We start from the raw sequence: 21971 nt of genomic DNA, 5'->3' as shown, positions 1-21971 counted from the left end.
AACAATGAATATTTAAATTGGTTCGAAGAAGACATACTCAGCATTGTGACACTAAAAAAATTTTCTTTTGAAATAGTCTAGTTGCCTAGGACAAAGCATGCTGAGAAACTGAATCTACCATTATCCCATCTCAGGAATAGTAACACATTATGGTACGATATTAACAAAGCAAATATTTATTGGTGACAAGCAGCATGGTATTGAAATGTATTGTGGCATGGAGGTAACACTGGCTTTTAAAAAGCTATGCCAGTAAGCTTGAACTTCTTTTTTTAAAAAACTTTTTTAATATAAATTTATTTATTTTTAGTTTTCAATATTCACTTCCACAAGTTTTTGAGTTCCAAATTTCTCACCCCTCCCCCCACCCCAAGATGGCATGCATTCTGAATACCCCTTCCCCTGGTCTGCCCCCTTCTCTATCTCTCCTGGCTCCCCTCTCTCACCCCTTTCCCCTTCCACTTTTCTGTAGAGCAGGATAGACTTCTGTACCCCCATTTCCTGTATTCCTTATTTCCCAGTTGCATGTGAAAACATTTTTTTTAAAACATGTGTTTTTAAAACTTTGAGTTCCAAATTTTCTCCCTTCCTCCCTCCCTACCCACCCTCATTGAAAAGGCAAGCAACTCAATATAGGTTGTACATGTGCAGTTATGCAAAACACTTCCTTAGTAGACATGTTGTGAAAAACTAACTATTTCCCTTAATCCTATCCTGCCCTCCCATTTATTCTATTCTTTCTTTTGACCCTGTCCCTCCTCAGAAGCACTTACTTCTGATTACCCCCTTTCCCAATCTGCCCTCCTCTCTATCATCCCCCTGCTCTCTTGTCCCCTTCTCCCCCTATTTTCCTGTAGGGTAAGACAGATTTCCATACCCAATTGAATGTGTATGTTATTCCCTCCTTAAGCCAAATCCTATGAGAATAAGATTCCTCATTCCCTCTTACCTTCCCCTGTTTCCCCTCCACTGTGAGAGACTTTTCTTTTCTGTTTTTTTTTGTGAGATAATTTACCCCATTCTACCTCTCCCTTTCTTCTCCGAGTATCATCCTCTCTCATCCCTTAATTTTATTCTCCAGATATGACCCCTTAATCTTCAACTCACCCTGTGCCCTCTATCTATCTATCTATCTATACACATACATACAATTTTTTTCCTTCAACTACCCTAATACTGACAAAGTCTCATGAGTTACAAATATCATCTTTCCATGCAGAAATGTAAACAGTTCAATCTTAATAAGTCTCTTATGATTTCTCTTTCCTGTTTACCTCTTCATGTTCCACTGGAGTCCTGTATTTGAAAGTCAAATTTTCTGTTTAGCTCTGGTCTTTTCATCAGGAATGCTTGAAAGTCCTCTATTTCACTGAATGACCATTTTTTCCCCTGAAGGATTATACTCAGTTTTGCTGGGTAGGTGATTCTTGGTTGTAATCCTATCTCCTTTGCCCTCCGGAATATTATATTCCATGCCCTGCGGTCCTTTAATGTAGAAGCTGCTAAATCTTGTGTTATCCTGATTGTGTTTCCACAGTACTTGAATTGTTTCCTTCTGGCAGCTTGTAATATTTTCTCCTTGACCTGGGAACTCTGGAATTTGGCTACAATATTCCTAGGAGTTTTCCTTTGGGGATCTCTTTCAGGAGGAGATCTGTGGATTCTTTCAATTTCTATTTTGCCCTCTGGTTCTAATATATCAGGGCAGTTTTCCTTGATAATTTCTTGAAAGATGATGTCTAGGCTCTTTTTTTGATCATGGCTTTCAGATAGTCCAATAATTTTTAAATTCTCTCTCCTGGATCTATTTTCCAGGTCAGTTGTTTTTCCAATGAGATATTTCACATTGTTTTCTAATTTTTCATTCTTTTGGATTTGTTTTACAGTGTCTTGATTTCTCATAAAGTCACTATCTTCCAATTGCTCTATCCTAAGGAAGTGTTTTCTTCAGTAATCTTTTGGACTTCCTTTTCCATTTGGCCAATTTTTCTTTTTAGGGCATTTTTCTCCTCATTGGCTTTTTGGACCTCTTTTGCCATTTGGGTTAGGCTTTTTTTAAGGTGTTATTTTCTTCAGTATTTTTTTGGGTCTCCTTTAGCAAGCTGTTGACTTGTTTTTCATGATTTTCTTGCATCACTCTCATTTTCTTCCCAGTTTTTCCTCTACTTCCCTTACTTGCTTCTCAAAATCCCTTCTGAGCTCTTCCAAGGCCTGGGACTGATTCATATTTTTCTTGGAGGCTTTGGATGTAGGAGCTTTGATTTTGTTGTCTTCTTCTGGTTGTATATTTTGATCTTCTTTTTCACCAGAGTAAGATAATATAGTCTGACTCTTTTTGTGCTGCTTGCTCATGATCCCAATTACTTGAGTTTTAAACTCTTTGTTAAGGTAAGAGTCTGCTTCCAATGTGGTGAGTGTACTGTTCCAAGCTTCAGGGGTTTGTAGCTGTTTTCAGAGATACTTGTAGGGACCTGTAAATTTTCAGTTCTTCCAAGGTGGTATGATAAGGGGCAGGTGTTTACTCCTTTCCTGGCCTGTGACCACAAGTATTCCTTTCTGTCCCGTAACTGTGAGGAGGGGTTCCTCTCCACAGCCACTCCAAGCTCCACCATGCCAGCGCTCCTCCTCACCCTAGCACCGCCACCCAGAACCGTGACCCAGATCCACACACGGGCAAAGTAAGAGATTCCTGCCTCAGCACTGGCAAACAGATCCCTGCAGTGCCTCTCTGATCAGCCACTGGATTCCCCCTCAGTCTATGGGCCGGAAGCTCGGGAAGCAGCTCCCCCCACCCCCAGGGCCATGCTCTTGGGGAATGGAGCTGAAACCCCGCCTTCCTCTCTGACCACTGACAGAAACAGACTTTTCCCACTGACCTTCTAAGTTGTCTTTGGCCTTGGTGGATTGAGGAGTCTGGAAACCTCCACAGCTGCCCGCAATTCAGTCCTCTGAGGCCTGCTCCAGGTTTGCTGTGGCCTGCGCGCCCACACTGCGCTGCACTCCCAGCCTGGCGCGATATACCTTTCTGATCAATCATCCAGGTTGTCTTGGGCTGGAAATTTGTTTCACTCTTTTTGTGGGTTCTGCTGCTTCAGAATTTGTTTAGAGCCATTTTAATGAGTATTTGGAGGGGTTTGGGGAGAGCTCAAGCAAGTCACTGCTTTCACTCCGCCATCTTGGCTCTGCCCAAGCTTGAACTTCTGATTGAGCTTAGCCAGCTGGAAAGGCTATCTGTTGCCTGAGGATGACACTAAGTTTGAGGAGGCTCATAATCACCAGGTGAATTTCTTTTGTTACAACACCTCATAAAAACTATCTATTAAAATGTGGAGGGGTCTTGGAGGTAGCCATGAGAGTGTCAGCATCAGCTTCAAGAGCTCTCAGTTCAGAGACAGTGAGGGGTAGGACAACTGGTCAGAAAGATATTACAAGGGACCCTTTGCTGGCTCTGATGGGCAATTCTATTGCCCATATGAAGTTTTGAACATTTGTGGTCTGTCAAAGGCAGCAGGAGCCCTGATCACAATTCTGAGGCAGAAAAGACTTGTTAGCACTTGTGGCTGCAGGAAAGCAGGGGACTAGCTCACAATTCCAGGGCCAAGAGGAGTGGTAGCACATGCAGCTGCAGGAGAGCAGAGGCTCTATCTGGGTAAAGACCAGAGCACAGACCATGGAGCAGTGACACCTCTGCTTGGATCATATCACCTTGGAAGCCCCCAAAACTTGCAAACCACCAGAACTAGCTCTGAAAACAGCAGCACAAAAAAGCCTGAAGCTTGGGACAGTGCCTTTCCACCTTCAAGTAAGCAGAGCCCAATTTTAACATGAAGTTCAAAGGTTAAAAAATATCCTGGAAAAGTAAACAAATGACAAAAAAAAAAGAACTTGGCCATAAAAACTTACTATAGTGGCAGAGAAGACCAAGACATAAACTCAGAAGAAGTCAATAATGTGAAAACAGCTACAAGCAAAGCCTCAAAGAAAAATGCCAATTGGACACAAGCCCAATAATAATAATAATACCTGGAAGAGTTAAAGAAAGAGAGAAGAGTAGTAGAGAAAAAAATGAGAAAAGAAATGATAGTGATGCAATAAAACTATGGAAAGAGAATTAACAGCTTGGAAAAGAGGCATACACAAAAAAAAAACCTGAAGAAAATAACACTTCAAAAAGCAGAATTGGCCTAACAGTGAAAGAGGCACAAAAATTCACTGAAGAAAAGAACTCTTTAAAAAGAAGAATAGGCCAGGTGGAAAAGGAGGTACAAAAGCTAACTGAGGAAAATCCTTAAAAATTAGAATTGGGTAAGTGGAAGCTAATGGCTCCATGAGACATCAAGAAACAATATAAAAAATTCAAAAGAATAAAAAAAGAAGGAAATGTGAAATATTTCATCAGAAAAACAACTGACCTGGAAAATAGACCAAGAGGAGATAATTTAAAAATTACCAGACTACCTGAAAGCCACGATCGGAAAAAAAAAAGCCTAGATATCATATTTCAAGAAATTATAAAGGAATAATATTTGAGATCCAGAGGGCAAAATGAAAATTGAATTTACTGATGGACTCCTGAAAGAGATCCCAAAATGAAAACCCCCTGGAATATTATAGTCAAATTTCAGAGCTCCTAGGACAAGGAGTTATATTGCAAGCATCCAGGGGAAAAAATTCAGTTATGGAGCCATAGTCAGGATCACAGAGAATTTAGCAGCTTCCAAGTTACAGGAGTAGAGGACTTTGAATATGATATTCTGGAAGACAAGGGAACTAGGATTACAATCAAGAATGACCTACCCAGCAAAACTTAGTATAATCCTTTGGGGGAGGGGAGGAATTGCTATTTCATGAAACAGAGGACTTTTAAGCATTCCTAGAATGAGGGAAAAAAAACCGACAGAGCTCAATAGAAAATTTGACATTCAAACACAAGACTCGAGTAGCATAGAAAGGTAAACATGAAAGAGTAATCATAAGAGATTCAACAATTAAACTTTTTATATTCCTATATGAGAAGATAATACATGCAATCCTAAGAACTTCACCATTTTTAGGACAGTTAGAAGACATCTATGTAGACAGAAGGGCAATTAGGTGGCACAGTGGATAGAATGTTGGACCTAGAGTCAAGCAGCCTTATCTTCCTGAGTTCAAATCTAGCCTCAGATACTTACTAGCTGTGTGATCCTGAGCAAGTCACTTAACCCCGTTTGCCTCAGTTTCCTCAAATGAACTGGAGAAGGAAATGACAAACCACTCCAGTATCTTCGCCAAGAAATGGGGTCACAGAGAGTCAGACACAACTGAAAAATGACTGAATAGCAACAACACACACACACAGGGCATGGGTGTGAGTCATTTATGTTGGGATGGTCTCAAAAAATATAAGGGGGTGAGAAAGGGGAATGTACTGGGAAAAGGGGAAAGGGTGAAAGGGTAGAATGGAGAAATCTTTCTCACATAAAACAGGCACGTAAGAAAGAGCTTTTACAATGTGGGGGAAATGGGGGGAGCAGTGGTAGACAACGCTTGTGCCATCAAAATTGGTTCAAAGAGGGAAGAATAAAATGTATACATTTAGTTGGATATAGATATCTATATTACCCAATAGGGAAATAGGAGGGGGATAAGGGGATAAGAAAAAATAGTTGGAGGAGGGGGTGATGAAAGGGAGAGTGGTTAAGGGAGACAGTGGTCAGAAGCGAAACAGACTTTTGATGAAGGACAGAATAAAAAGAGAGAGAGAAAGATAAACAAAAGAAAAATAGGATAGAGGAGAAAACATAGTAGTCATAACTGTGAATGTGAATGGAATGAATTCATCCATAAAACTGAAGCAGATAGCAGAATATATTAGGAACTAGGATCCAACAGTATTTTATTTATAAGAGACATACTTGAAACAGAAAGATATATACACAGAGTTAAAATAAGGGGCTGAGCAAAATGTATCATGCTTTGGCTAAAATTTAAAAAAAGCATGGGTAGCAATCATGATCTCAGACAAAGAAAAAGCAAAAATAGACTTAATTAAAAGAGATAATCAAGGAAACTATATTATGCCAAAAAAAAAGTTCCATAGACAACAAAGTAATACAAAAAATGTATGGCAAATTTCTCTAATAAAAGCTTCATTTCTCAAATATACGGAGAACTGAGTCAACCTAATAAAACAAGAGCCATTCCCCAATTGATAAATAGTCAAAGCATATGAACAGGCAGTTTTCAGAAGAAGAAATAAAATCTACAGTCATATGAAAAATGCTCTAAATCACTAATGATTAGAGATATACAAATTAAAACTACTCTGAAGTACCACCTCACACTTATCAGAAATGACAAATGCTAGAGGAAATGAGTAAAAATAGGTGTATTAATGAATTGTTGGTGGAGTTGTGGACTGGCCAACCACCTGGAGGACAATTTGGAACTACAGTCCAAAGGGCTATAAAAGGTGCCCCTTTGACCCAGAAATACCACTAATAGATCTGTGTCCCAAAGAGATCAAAGAAAAAGAAAAAAGATCTATGTGTACAAAAACATTTATAGCAGCTCTTTTTGCGGTGGCAAAGAATTGGAAATTGAGGGAATGCCCATCAGTTGGGGAATGGCTGAACAAATTGTGCCATGTGATTGTGATGGAGTACTCTTGTGCTATAAGAAATGACAAGGGGAATGGTTTCAGAGTAACATGGGAAGACCTATATGACTGATGCAAAGTGAAATCAGCAGAACTAGAAACACATTGTACCCAGTAACAGCAAAAAATTGTAATAATGATTAACTGTGAAAGACTTAGCTGCTCTGATCCAGGACATTTCCAAAGGACTCATGAAAAAAATGCTGTCCATGTCCAGAAGGAGTCCTAATGAGCTCTGGGTGCAAGTTGAAGTATAATTTTCTCACTTTATTTTTCTTTCTTTTTTAATATAGATAATATGGAAATGTTTTGCATGATTTTGCATATATAATTAATATCATATTGCTTGTCTCCTAAGTGGGTAAGAGAGAAGTGGGAGGAAGTGAAAGAATTTGGAACTCAAAAAAAAATGTTTAAAAGAATGTTAAAAATAAATAAATAATAAATTTAAAGGGAAAAAGGAACTATGTGGAAAGATTAAAATATGCATTGTAAGTAAAGGATATTCACACCAACCAAATCCTAGAGTTTTTCAAATTGTAGTATAGTTGAAAGCATACTGGGTTATGAGTTATTATTTTTTAATCTGTTACTAATGACTTATGTGGTCTCAAACAAAACAGTTAACCTACCTAGGCCTTAATTTCCCCTTTTGTAAAATGAGTGAAAGGTTGGGAGAAGGGCAGCCTGATTTGATATATTAAACAGATATATTTATGTAGTGAAATCCAGGAATGGAAAAGGGGAACCGTGATGGAGATTGCTTGGTTGAGAATCAGTGGAAGAAGAAATAGAAGTGATATTATTATAACATGATCCTACAAACCACCCAGTCAGATGGAGAAAATAAATGGAATGTTTGGGAGACGGAGTACAAATCTTGCATATATATAAAATAAAGCAGTTTAGGGGATTTCGCCATGTAATAAATGTCAAATTAGTGGGTGGAACAGTGGGAAGTGGTTATCTAACTGGTATTCACCCTTTTTACCCTCTCCTCTCTTCTGGAAGGTCACAGATGAATCTCCCAAACCACTTCTCTCTCTGCCTTTTCAAAACTTAGCTTCAGGAATGCCTTTCCTGTCTTCTATCCTTTCTGAAAACTTGAAGGGATGGAAATTGTCCAAACCACCTTTATTCAAAGTTTTTGGGAATATCTAATAAGATACCCTCCTTTAACCCTGGGCAATGGTCCAGAAGTTCATTCGTTCCCTTTCCCTGCCCTTTTGGGTGCCTATTAATGCAGATTATTAATAAATAATAATAACTCAAGTTCTCAGTTACAGTGGAAATTCCCCAACAATTTTTCCACAAAGATGAGGACCTCTGACTTGTAAAAACTGTGTATATTCAAACAACAAAAGGCTTCACCTATTTGCACATTTTCTACTCAGTTAAAGATAGACATGCAGAAATGATTCAGATAGATTTTATCATTTATCTAGAAAAATTCAGTTTTAAAGCAATAATTAAATAATAAGCAACAATTGAACAAAAACAGAGACATGATTTAAACCTTCAACCTTTCAAACAAAAAAAATGAGAACGGAAAAGAAGGAAATGAGACGATTCGCCCGCGTTTTCCATTTCCTTAGCAAAGACTAATCTCAGCCTCCCTAGAAGGCTTTTTGTTAATGAAGTGGAGCTGTAAGCAAAAGCTTCCAGCAGCTACATGCTCAAAATTAGGCTTCGTGAAAAATCCTTCCCCTTTGCTGCTGTAGCTGCACTCTCTCCAGTCTCCTCCCACTCTCAACCTCTACCCCATACAGAGTAACTAGTTCTAAAGTTCCCAGACTCCTCCAGCCCAGACATAAAGAGGTTTAAAACCTCTTGGCAGACCCAGAACTACAATTACCAGAAACCTGGGCAGCTATTGGTCCAAAACAGGGCCACAAATGTTTGTTGAATGAATGGAAGAATGTGGACCGAGAAAGGCGACCACTTCATCTGTGCAAATCATGCATCAGATACCAGCAATCTCTATATTTCCAAACATCTATATTTTTGTTAAGGGCACTAGCACCCTAGAGGGAGCTGGTGACACAGTAGATAAAGCACTGGACCTGGAGTCAGGAAAACCTGAGTTCAAACTTGGCCCCAGACACTTACTAGCTGCATGACAAGTAACTTAACCCTGTTTGCCTCAGTTTCTTCATCTGTAAAATGAGCTGGAGAAGGAAATGGCAAACCACTCCAGTATCTTTGCCAAGAAAACCCCAAATAGGATTATGAAGGGTCAGACAGGACTGAAATGATTGAACAACCATCATCCTTCCAGGCTCCTTACCAGGTTGACAACTTTGCATTATTCTCAACTCTTCAGTCTCCTTCATCTCCCATAATCAATGAATCGCCAAGTTTTAGTGTTTCTACTGCTACGTATTCTCTTGCATTTGACTCCTCATTTCTCACATAGCCATTCACTTAGTTCGAGCCTCCATTACCTTTCACCTGGACTATTGCAATAGCCTCCTATTTTGTCTCCCTGCTTCTAGTCTCTCCCCATTCCAATCTGTCTTCCATACAGTTGCCAAAACAATTTCCCTTGAGCAAAAGATCGAATATCACTTGCCTCTGTAGTGAACTCTTTGTTGTCGTTGTTATTGAGTCATTTTCAATCATGTTTGACTCTTTCTGATCTCATTTGGGTTTGTTTGTTTGTTTGTTTTGGCAAAGATACTGGAGTGGCTTGCCATTTCCTTCTCCAGCTCATTTTACAGATGAGGAAACTGAGGCAAACAAGGTTGAGTGACTTGCCCAGAGTCACACAGCTAGTAAGTGTCTGAGGCAGGATTTGAACTCAGGAAGATGAGTCTTCCTGACTCCAGTCACAGAACTCTCTCCCCTGTGCCACCTAACTGTTGTAGTAAACTCCAGGAGCGACCTATTGCCTCTAGGATCAAATATAACCTATATTTGGAATTTAAAGCCCTTTACAATAAAGTCCTAACCTACCACATTGGCCTACATGTCATCCCTCTTTACAGACAGTGTGATCCACCCATATTGGCCTTACTATTCCTCACAAAGACATTCCATCTCTGTTCCTTTGTACTAACCATCCCCAGTGACTGGAATGCATCTCCTCTTTACCTCCCAAACTCAGAATCCCTTACTTCTCCAGACTCAAATAAGACTCTCTACATCAATCCTTTCCTATTCGCCAGCTGCAAGTACCTTCTCTCTCCAAACCACCTCACGTTAATTTTGTGTATCTGTTCTGTATAGATGTACTTCTATGTGTACATGTGGTCTCCCTGATAGAATGGAAACCCCCTGAGGGCATGGACTGCTTCTTGTCTTTGTTATTTGCAGTGCCAAGCCCAGTTCCTGGCAAACAGTAGGCATTTAATAAATGCTTGTTGATTGATTTGATTTTTCTTGGGCTAGGAAAGGATTGTACTACCAGCCTACACCAGACACCATTTTGTAATAACAATCATGATAAGAAACAATCACTTACTTTTGTCTATAGGCTTTAAGGTTTACAAAGCACTTTCCCCATAATAATACTATGAGGTTCATGATATAAGTATTATCATCTTCATTTTGAGGATAGGGATAACAACCCTTAGCAACTAGGGGGCACAGTGGATAAAATACGGGACCTAAAGTCAGGGAGATGCGAATTCAAATCTTGCCTCAGATACTTACTAGCTATGTGACCCTTGGCAAGTCACATAACCTCAGTTTCTTTATCTGTAAAATGGTAGTGATAACTATACGTACATCCCAAGGTCATAATGAGGGTCAAATGATGATAATAACATGCTTTTTCAAACTTCAAAGCACGATGTGAATGCTAGCTGTCATTGTCATCATTATTGCTAATGATGATGATGATGATGATGATGATTACAGATCAGAAGAATGAGGCTTTAAGGAAGGTGAAAGGACTTCCCCATAGTAGTCAAGCTTAGATTTTAGCGCACACCTTCTGGTTCCCAAGGCCAAGGAATGTTGTTTCTCGCCCCACACAAAAGAGAACATGAAAAGGCAAAAAGAGAGAAGTGGCACAGGCCCATCGCTACTAGATAAAGGCCTTTATAACATCATCTGTGTAGACACAAGGGATGGTATGCTACTTTATTATTCCTCCAGCAGGAAAAGAACACAAAAAGAGGGAAAAAAAGAAACTTGCCAAAATACAATTCTAAAAACAATGCCTACTAGACTTGCCAGGAGTGGGCTAACCATTATACATGGTATCCCAGGGTATCATTATTTTTTTCAGGGAAATAAAATAAGGCAATAGACCAAAAGGATTGTACACTAAAGAAGACAGACTACTCCCTAACTACTCCTGCCCTCCACTCCTGCCCTCTTAAAACTCAGAATGAATTTAAATTTGGGCTGTAAATTACCACTTTGCTAAAATTCAAAAAACTTTTTTCCATCTGTTCTGTAATAACTCGTATGTTGTTGCTACAAGAAATTTGGGTTTTGGAGAAGTGTGGAATAAATGCTGGCTATAGAATCAGAATGCCAGAACTCACATTCTGCTTCTGACTCACCTGTGTGATTTTGGGCAAATCACTGACCCTCTCAGGGCTACATTTTTCCTCATTTAAAAAGTGCTGGGGTTGGACTAAATAGTCTCTAAGATCCCTTTCAGATCTAAATCTATCTATGATCTTGGGATCAAGAGACTTGGGGTCAACCCCTAGGTCCTATGTAGTGATACGTTGGTAAATGTTTAACAATCAGCTCTCCGGAAAAATGTATGTAGGAACACACTTATAATTTTAGTAGACATTGTTAACATTTTCTCCATCACTTTCTTAAGTCTAGGCACTTATCAAAAGAGTAATTCATGACTTGGTTTGCTTATTTCCAAGTTATAAATGCTCAAATTGAAATTTTAACAATAGACTCACAGGAACCTGTACAAACTGTACAAAAGATAACAGGAATGTCAAGGAGAACAAATTGGAAAATTGAAGCAAGAAATGTCAATGTTTGGACATTTTTCAGTCTTCAGGAATTAAGACCCTAGATGTCCATGCTCACAGCTTCTCACTGTGCTCAAGAACCTCATTTCTTTCAAGGCTGAAATTGAGAGAAAAAAGAAATTGAGATGGCTTTCACATCTTGAAAAGAAGTGAAAGGGCCATCCATCTTCTCCTACCCTAAACCCTATGCTCACTGTACCAAGATAGGACAGGGGACGGGACTGGACTGTGGTTCCAATAGCAGAAGGAATTCCCAGGTGAGGAAACTCCCTTTACCAGTAAAAGCCAGAACCTTCTCTGACATTTCACAGGATCATAGTTTGAGAACAGGAATAAATCTCCATGGTTCATTCTATGGATAAAAAGAGTACCTAATATAACATTCACTAAATAGTCATCTAGCCTCTGCTTAAAGACCTCTTTTTTTGGTCCTTAGCTTCTCTTGCCAGACTCAGGTCAATTTGAGTATTATCATTCCTGACATCATTCTAAAACACAGAAAGCAAGGCACAAAGACAGTAGGTGTCAGAGGAAAAGCTTGAACCCAGGTCTAAATCTATGCTGCAACTTCCCAAGATACCAAAATAAGTGAATGTAAATAACAATTGATCTTCGATGTATCATTCTTTAAAACAGCCCAAGAGCTGAGGCAGCTAGAAACAAGGGTTACAGTTTTCTTGACTGGAAAAAGAACTTATTGTTGAACTTCTATTGAAAGGCCTACAAATGAATTCAAAAGATAGCAATTTCATTAACCAGAACATTCCTGCAATTTTGCCTTAGGGAAAAGAAGCAATTGAAAAGAAGATAAGCTTTTTTAAAAAATCCATAACCTAGTCCAAACACCACCTCCTACACTATATTTTGGGGTCAGTGCATATGCAACACAGCCCAGTCTTCTATAAGTTCCTCATTTACAGCATTGAACATTTAAAATCGTTGTGGAAAATGAAGGGACTCGATTCTCCTAAGCTTGATACTAACATTACAAAATCCAGAAGTGACAAAGAAGCAGTGAATTGTGCTCAATGTCTTATTATTACTAAAGAAGAAATTAATATCAATGCATTATAGAAAGATTTTTAAACAAATGTTAAAGAAAAAGGTCCAGACCATGAACTCAACAAGTGAAATAATTGGGATGGGGAAGGGGTAGACTATATGCCTTCAACACACCAAAAGCCTCAGAAACCACCAATGTAAATATTTACACATCAGCACAATGGATGATGTTTATGAGAATGACCCTAGGTCAATAAGAAAAGGTTTAATTATGCTATGAATGCTCTGTTTAAGGCGGCAGGGAGAGGTATAATGCATTTTAGACAGATTCCCGTCTAAAATAGTTAATGGGGGGGAGGGGAATTTGTTCACATCTGGATTCTGGGAAATGTTCCAGAAAGTTGAGGTTGCCCAATAGGTGACATCTGGGAAAGTGAGGTGTTACTATATAATTTTCTTCCCAGGGGTCTTAAGCTTTTCAATTGCACAGACTTCTTCTCCCCAGGACCAAAGAATAAAATGATCCTTTCATTTGAAACAAAACCCTAGAACACTAGCCCCACCACCAGTTATCATGAGTGATCTGCCTCTTTGTGTATGAGGTTGACCTGGACTTCCATAGGAGGACCCAGAGAGAGTAGTAGGGCTTGCTGCTCACCAAATATCATCATCATTATTATTAACATTATTGTTGTTAAAAATAATAACAATAGTTGACATTTATATAGCATTTTAAAGTTTGTGAAGCACTTCATATGTTACTTCATTTGATCCCAAAGCCTTACTGAATGGGAGTGACTAGCCTTCTTTGAAAAGACAAGTACCCTGGACCACCTCGGTCTCAGAAGCTCCCTCCCAAAATGTCACCAACCATGAAGACTCATGCTACTGCCTCCCGAGAGGAACTAAAATGTGAAACAGTGAAAAAGGCCAGCTGGCTATGTGGCACTAAGGACAGAATGACTGAAAACGTGGTTTTTAAAGGAAGGAAAATCATGAAGTCAGGCTCAAGCTATGGAACACATTCCCATCTTTCTGGCTGTAGTAAAGAATATCTTTACTGGCATTTTTTATTTATGGGCCACAGCTCCCAAGGGTGTAGGAGGGAACTGAAGTTTCACAGCTTTTCTTCCAGTCCCTGGATTTGTTCCCTGGATCAGTAACTGGTCTGTTCTGCTCCAAGCGTGCAGGTGGGATAGTCAGACCTCAGCGCCATTAAGAAAGGGAGCTGGGAGGAATGATATCAGTTTGATACCAGCTCTGAAAGAGTACCTTCTAAATCAAGACTTAGCCAATGAGAAAGAAGTTATCCAGTCCAAGAAAAATCATCCAGAGACTAGAGGCAAATTTACCTCATCAGATGACTGAAACCAAAAAATGAATAACCCTTAAATAACTTTAAGTAGCTTCTTTTTACATATGTACATGAATGTATTGTATGCGTGTGTATTTCTGTGTTATTTTTTCTTTTTCCTAGCATTTGGTTCCTTCAGAACCAAAGGGGACAAGGCTGAATTCATTACAGACTTTCCAGAGGCTTTGTCTTTCTGCAGACCTGAAATAATTTCCATACATTTTCCTAAATCTATGGGAGTTAATTGGAAATTTGCATTTTGGGCAGAGTATTCCGATCTCAAAATGGATGCCTAAGTCTTTCCTTCTCTCCAAACAAGAGAAAGCTTCTGAATCGAATTTACTGAAGTGGAAAATGTTCAGAAATGGCCAGCATGATGGTCTTTCTTCTCTGGGAGACTCTTCAGAAATACTTGGCTCCCAACTCAGAAGGGAAGAAGACTGTCCCTGGTTTGGAGTCTGTTTATATGACTGGGATTACATCAGAGAACTTGGTTCTTTCCCCACTTCCAGATCACTGGGAATCCATCAAAGAGGAGCCAAGCCTGACATCAGTGTTTCCTTTATGCAATCAGGAAGCTGTGAATTAATGAGCTGTGTTTTCCTCATGGGGTCTCTGGTTGAGCTGGCTTTGAGAAAAACTCTTCTATGATTCCTTGACATTGCCTTGATAGTATTATTTATTTAACTGTCTGAGAGACATCATCTGCTTCCACTCAAACAAATGACGAATGCATTTTGGATGGTGGCTTTGAAAATAGCTCCAGTAAGAGGTCAGGTAATGGTCTGTTGCTTGAAAGGCTAACTTAGGTGATGGCTTTAGAGACCTGGGTTTAGTTGTGTGCCTCCAAATCTTCTCTATCTTGACCTTACTTTGTCTCTTATTCATTCAGTTTCCCTAACCCCAAAATTGATATGACTGTATTGATGCTATAGGAGATAAAGTGCTAACCACAGAGTCAGAAGTCTTGGGTTTGCACCTCACCTACCCATTTAGGAGCTGTTGTCACCCTGGGCTAGTCACTCCCTGAGCCTCAGTTTCCTAATACATAAATGAGAATGAGAATAATAATAATAGTACCTTAAAACAGGGCTGTTGTGAGGATCAAATAAGATAATATATGTAAACTTCATTATTATTCTCAAAGTATTATATAGATGGGTTGTTGCTGAGTTGTTTCAGTCATGCCCAACTCTTTGTGACTCCATTTGGGGTTTTATTGGCAAAGATACTGCAATGGTTTGCCATTTCCTTCTCCTGCTCATTTCACAGATGAGAAACTGAGGCAAACAGGGCTTGCTCAGGGTCACACAGCTAGTAAGCATCTGAGGCCAGATTTGAACTTATGAAGATGAGTCTTTCTGATTCCAAGCCCAGTTGTCTATCCACTACACCACTTAGCTGCCTTATATAGATAGGAGCTGCTATTATTATTACATGTTAAGCAGGCACACTGTAACAACAAGATGTGGTGATACATGGCATTGAGAACAACTTCTCATTCTGTCCTTAGCAGACTCTACAATGACTGTTCCACCTTTTGCTGTGTTTCATATTTTAATTCCACTCTGATGCTAGTGGTGTCAGTGTAAGACAACCTTTGAGGAAAGATGCATTGGAAACATACCTTGTGCCCAGGTTTCCGGCCTCTCTTCTTCGGGATCTTCACAACTGGTAAGGAACAGGCAGAAGAAGAGTAAAGGTTGTGGACTGCCATTTTCATTGGTGCCGAGTGAAGTGGAGGTCTGCCTCGTTTTCTCCCTGCTATCCTTGGAGACTGCATTTCAGCCATTACCAGTCTTGTAAGCAGTGATGACAGGTTATTTATATGCAGAGTTGGTGCTAAGAATCAGTCCAGACACAAAACAAAAACAAAAACACAATTTGTTTGGTTGGGGAAAAAAGGAATAAAAATTAGGAGAAAATTGGCTTAGTTTCTTTTAGCGTTTCTGAGACGCCAGCCACTTAACTGAAGGGGAAATAAAGTCAGGGTGAGCCAGGTGCCATTATTCACTTTTTAAATGCTTATTGATAAAGGGAGGTTATTGATCCCATTGGGCTGCCCATGAGATTAATGATCCCACTAGACTTCTCAGGGAGTTACTGATCCCATGGTAGGATTCTAAGAGAAGCAAAGCCTAGTGGTCTTGGGCTACATTAAGATCTAGTAGGCCAAGCATTGAACAAGATTGAGAGATCACTATTGGTTCCTACTTCCAGCTATAATTGTCCTTGGGAGGGGAAAGAAGAGTAATTATTGCCAAGAAAGTTCTGAATAATCAATAGACTTAAGGTTACTATCGGAAGCTTTCCTTGGGAAGTATTATATCTCTGATCACCTGCTTCGAGAGTAGGAACAATATGCCCTGATCCCAAGACCCAATATACCCCATGGAGTGGACAGTGAATGTAGCACCTACATTTCAAGCCCTTTCTAGAGATGAGAGATTTGAGCAGAGACCATCTCGGAGTTCAGCAGTTGATGACATGCTTAAATTTGGATGTTGAAGACTGTGTTTTTGGAAGGCGTCTGGGAGAAACAATCCAGAAGCTGGAAGGAGTAACCATTCTTCTTATTTGTGACAATGGGGAAGGGAAAGAAGGGGAAGGAAGTTTGCAAAGAACATAAGGAGACAGATAAAGGAAGAAGTAGGTAAAGGTGTGAAGTCTTCAGTCAAGTGTGATGGGTGGCACAGTGGATAGAGCAGTGGGCTTAGAATCAGAAAGACTCATCTTCTTGAATTCAAATTTGGCCTCAGACACTTACTAGCTATGTGACCCTGGGAAAGTCACTTGTCCATTTGCCTCGGTTTCCTCATCTGTAAAATGAGCTGGAGAAGGAAATGGCAAACTACTCCAACGTCTTTGCCAAGAAAACCCCAAATCGGATCACAATGAGTTGGACATGATGAACAACAACTAGATGTTGGCTTACTAAGGCTTAGTCACCTTCCCACCCATAACTGCAGTGGGACTTCAAAAAGTAAGACAAGATCATTACATAGGCAGTAGAAGTAGGAGATAACCCTGAGGAGTGTGGCTCCTTGCAGCAGAGAAAAGAAACACCTAGAGATGAAAAACCCAGCTCTTTGCCTTTCCTCTTTCACCTCTACCAGAGGATGGCCGAGGGATTTCTTCTCTTTTTTGCACCCCCCTCAGCAATGGCATTTTGCAGGAGTAGCTAGCTACTTGCCCAGGAGGAGAAACAGCAGGGAACAGACCCAAAGACAGCCAATTCAAAAGACTGCTCTGATGGGTGTGACCCTTGGAAGCAGAGAAGAGAGCTAGATATGCATTTTAAGAGTCAGAAATCTAGTGGTGGGAAAAAGTAACCGCAGAAAGCCCATCTGAACAACAATGAGAAGAGAAAGTACATGGAGATTCTGTGGTGCTGGAGGCAGAAATTATCTTGGCCATGTGTGTTCCCAGCATGTGTGTCTCTATCAGTATTCTCTGTGTATGCACTCATTCTTCACACTGATGTTATTTGAAACTTCAGCCCAAGTTTATGGGGCGGGGGTTGGGTAGAGCAGAATGTTTTGTAGTTACTGTTCTTACTCTTCCAATCCATCATTAAAGATAAACACATTGGTAAGGGCTGGTGATCTATGGTTTTAACTGGGGTCAGAGCTGGCTTCTTGAGACTAAACCTGAAAAAAATTTTATTAAAAATAAAAATAAAATTGGCAGCTGGGTGGTGCAGTAGATAGGCCTTGGAGTCTGGAGGACCTGAATTAAAATGTGGCTTCATACACTTGACACCCTGAGTAAGTTACTTAACCCCGATTGCCTCCAAAAATAAATAAATAAAAATAAAAGAGACCAAGCCTGAAACTTTCAAGAGCTAAGTTGGGGAGGTAACCCAAAGGGGTTGCTGCATAGATATATACAAAATATGTGCAAAATAAAGACAAGGGACTATTAAGGATTGAGGCACAAGCAGATTCAAGGGTTGGAGGTGGATCAGAAGAGGCTTTTATAAAGAAGCTAGTGTTTGAGCTGAATAGTAAAGAAAACAAGGCACAACAAGACGCAGAGGTAAGAAGGGAGCTCATTTCGGGCATGAGGGACAAAAAGCACAGAGATGAAAATGCCAGGTATGAGGAAAAGCAAGAAGACAAGGCTGACTGGACTGTTGACCACCTGAGGGAAAATAACATGTAATAAGTCTGGAGAGGTAGGTTGGAATCAGACGAGGAAGGACTTTAAATGCCAGGCAGAGGAGTTTGTACTAGGACCTAGAAACCATGGAGTCTGATGCCTAGATAGAAAGTGTAGCTTTCTATACAATAAGTATACTCATACTATGTGAAGGGCTTTAAATGTAAAACAGGAATCTGAACTTGATCCTGGAGGCAGGAGAATCTGATACCTACATCCATATGTGCAAATTATAATTACGTCTACATGTTGGGTGTATATACATATGGATGCGTGCATCAGACACACAATGTTGGTATACATATAGATAATTACACACAAATAAAGTTGATTTCTGCCAATAGAGAGAAAAAACCCAAAACCTACATGTATGCATCCATACCTTTAGAGAGGCAATCTGGTATAAGGAATAGAGCACTGGCCTTGGTGTCAGGAAGACTTGGGCTTGAATCCTGCCTTCTACACTTTTCTAGTTGTGTGACCCTGGGTAAATCATTTCAACTCTCCAAGCTTCAACTTCATTATCTGTAGGATGAGAGTAATAGTAGCTATATCACAGAGTTGTTGTGAAAATAAAATATTGTAATGAATGTAAAGGACTTTACAAACCTTAAATCATTACATAAATATGAACCGATACTACGTATAATATTACTATATTATATAATTATATTTATATATTATATAATTATATGTACATCAGGTCTGACAAACGGCCCAGGCTGCTTCATGGTTGGTTGTCATAGGTTGTATGCCAGCCACCCGAAATCCTTTGGCAGGCCACAAGCGGCCCAGGCCATATGTTGTACAAGCTTCATTTATATATTATATAATATATTTATATTTTGCATATATAATACTGTATTATATAATTGTATTATATATAATACATATATTTATATGCTATGTTGTATTATATATATATATTTATATACAATATGTGAGGGGAGGGGAGGGTAAAGGAGGGGAACAGAGAGGGGAGGAGGAGAGGGGAGGAAAGAAGAGAGAAGACAGGGGCAGCTAGGTGGTGCAGTAGATAAAGCTCTGGCCTTAGAGTCAGGAGGATCTGAGTTCAAATCCAGCCTCAGACATATGACATTTAACTAGCTGTGTGACCCTGGGCAAGTCACTTAACCCCAAATGCCTAAGCAAAAAAAGAGAGAGAGAGAAGAGAAAGGGAGAAAGGGAAGGGAGGGGAGGGGAGGAGGAGCTGATTGGCCCAAGTGAAACTGTCCAGTTGGATTCCCAATGGTGCTTGGAACTACTCACAGGTTATTGTTTGTCCTTCATTCTCAAAGAGGACTGTGATATTAGGGAGGTGATGCCATGACATGCAAGTGAATTGGATCTAAGTGAGGGAGGGCTGTGCAAAGTCACCAACCTCACTTTCTTTTCCAGAGCCATCTGGGTCCAGTGGCCAGATATAGGTCAGGACAACTGGAGATGGCCCAGTAATAGTGAAGAAAGAGTGGTTTTGGAGGCAGGAAGACCTAGTCTTGAGTCCTGCCTCTGTTACGTACATGTGTGTATGTGTATGTATATGTATATGTATGTGACTGTGTGTGTGTATAAGCAATTCACTTAACCTCTCAGTGCCTCATGTAACTCCCTTAAATTATAAATTGCAAAGAAAGTAACAAATTACTTATGTATAAATTAGTTACTGAGAGCACCTTACAGCATAAAAATCACAGTCCTACTCACTATCCCAGCTCTCCCCATCCTACAGACATTATGTACATATACTTGTATGCACATATACACGTACATACATACATATTTCAATACTTCTGAATACCTGTGAGGTTATGAGTGTGTTCTCCTCATCATCACAGAGAAGCATATTGCAAGCCCTCCCAATCCTTTCATCACTTATTAGACAATCATCATGAGTCACTACACCCAAAAAGAAAACCATCCCCCCTTGGCCAGCTTCAGGTGCGGAGGTGCACACATGTGAACAAAATCCTTTTGCTCAGAGAACAGAAGTTGACACTTCTTTTGGTGAGGGGATCTGATCATACAAGAATAGGTTCTAGATGTGCCCTTGTAGCAGAATGTTATGTACATTCTACACAGACACCTTTTCTGAGGTTACTTGGCCCAGAATTGGTTGGGGGTTTTTTTTTGTATTATACTGTTGGGGCAGCTAAGTGGCTTGGTGTATAGAGTGGTGGGATTGGAGTTAGAAAGATTCATCTTCCTAAGTTCAAATCTGGCCTCAGATACTTACTAGCTGTGTGACCCTGGGCAAGTCACTTAACCCTGTTTGCCTCAGTTTCCTCATCTGGAAAATGAAATGGAGAAGGAAATGGTAAATCATTTCAGTATCTCTGCCAAGAAAACCCCAAATGTGTTCACAGAGAGTCAGATACTACTGAAAACAGCTGAACAATAACAACAACAAATCATTCTGTTTTTCTCCCTGTCCACGAAATGTGTTCTTCTCACTAGTGATAATTAAAGGTCATAAACTCAACCACAATTCCTCATTCATCCAACCTGTCTACCTCCTGCTCCCCCATCCTGACTTATGTTTCTATCCTGAGCCTTCCTGGACATTCTGCTGAGGGGGTGAATAGATCATAGCAGTGTTCCTCCTTGGCGCCAGCAAAGGACAGGAGAGATTTGCCGCACTCTAAACATGGCTCTCTTGCTAATCGGTACCCATAACTCCACTACCATGTCCCCTTACCCCCACACACAAAGGAATAAATCAGCGTGGTCTGAACTTCGGTTAACTATGCATCTCAGGCACCATCTCAGGTTCCTTCCAAGGCGTTAACTCACTTTTTAATATGCTTTATGATATGCTATCCTTCCAGTGAACCAGTGCATGTTCAAATCTGGGATCTGAGTTTGGGTCAGGAAAGATGTCATCAAGAAAATAGTGTATCTTGGGCTGAGAGGCTGGATTTATGCTTTTGGTTTTTGGTTTCTAAAATCGAATTGATTTTCAATTAACATAAGTTGATTTTCTTGCCTTTCCAATCCCTTTGAAAAAAAATCACAAAACTTGTGTAATAAATATGCATAGTCAAGCGAAACAAATTCCTGCGTGGTCCATATTCAAAAAGTGCTTCATTCCATATCCTGAATCCATCACCTTTCTGTCAGGAGGGGGGTAACATACTTTATAATTGGTCCTCTGGAATCATGGTTGGTCATTGAATTCTCAAGTCTTTCAAAGTTGTTTCCGGGTTCTGCTCACTTCACCCTGCATTAGTTTCCAGGTTTCTCTGAAACCATTGCCTTCTTCATTTCTTATGGCACAACAATATCCCATTACATTCACATGCCATAATTTGTTTGCCATTCTCGAAAAGGAGGACACCTCCTTAGTACCCAGTTCATTGCTTCTTCGTGCTTCGTTCTCAAAAACCAATGACATCAGCGGGGTGATGTCTTGACTTGCAAGTGAATTGGATTTAAGTGAGGCAGGGCTGTGCAGAGTCATCAGCCCCACCATCTCCTCCAGAGTCACCTAAGTCCAGTGGCAAGACGCAGGTCAGGATGACTGGGCATGGCCCCAGATGCAGTGGGAGACCCTGGCCTTTTTAAGCTGTCTTTCCCAGATACCAGTTTGTCTAGGGCAACATCCACTCAGTAATTAAAGGCCAGGTAAGAATTGAGGCAAAAGATGGCCTTCACAAAAGAATCAATCTGGAAGGGGAAGACCCTCAGAGTTTCTGGCCAGAACAGAAACAACTGTTATTTACCTTCACTCTAAGCCATTAAAACCCAAACAATGAGTAAGTGAGGCTTGGGCTGAGACTTGGACAAAGTTCTTCCACAACAAAAAGAGCTTCTATGAATATTTTCATTCATATGCACTGGCTTTATGTTTTGTAACAATGGTCAT

At 40.1% G+C, this 21971-nt stretch overlaps 1 protein-coding gene across 7 annotated transcripts in view; it reads right to left on the bottom strand.

Moving 5' to 3' along the window:
- SCML4 (Scm polycomb group protein like 4) overlaps positions 1–21971 on the bottom strand; it is a 260071-nt gene that overhangs the window by 139847 nt on the left and 98253 nt on the right. For 5 of the 7 annotated variants that reach the window (XM_078155209.1, XM_078155210.1, XM_021008079.2 and 2 more), the window contains exons 2-3: positions 18492–18634; positions 15576–15790 (exon numbers count right to left, since the gene is read on the bottom strand). In XM_078155209.1, the coding sequence (XP_078011335.1) occupies positions 15576–15740 (165 nt within the window). In that variant the 5' untranslated portion in view covers positions 15741–15790; positions 18492–18634. Of the gene's footprint in view, positions 1–15575; positions 15791–18491; positions 18635–20342; positions 20447–21971 lie in introns of those variants that run through there. The other 2 variants (XM_078155208.1, XM_021008082.2) reach the window with 2 other exon arrangements.

This window comes from Phascolarctos cinereus, unplaced genomic scaffold (genome assembly GCF_003287225.1).
Source record: "Phascolarctos cinereus isolate Bilbo 61053 unplaced genomic scaffold, phaCin_HiC Scaffold_5;HRSCAF=322, whole genome shotgun sequence".
Lineage (NCBI taxonomy): Eukaryota > Metazoa > Chordata > Mammalia > Diprotodontia > Phascolarctidae > Phascolarctos > Phascolarctos cinereus.
The sequence above is the reverse complement of the archived record's forward strand: the minus strand, read 5'-3'. Positions and strand labels throughout refer to the sequence as shown.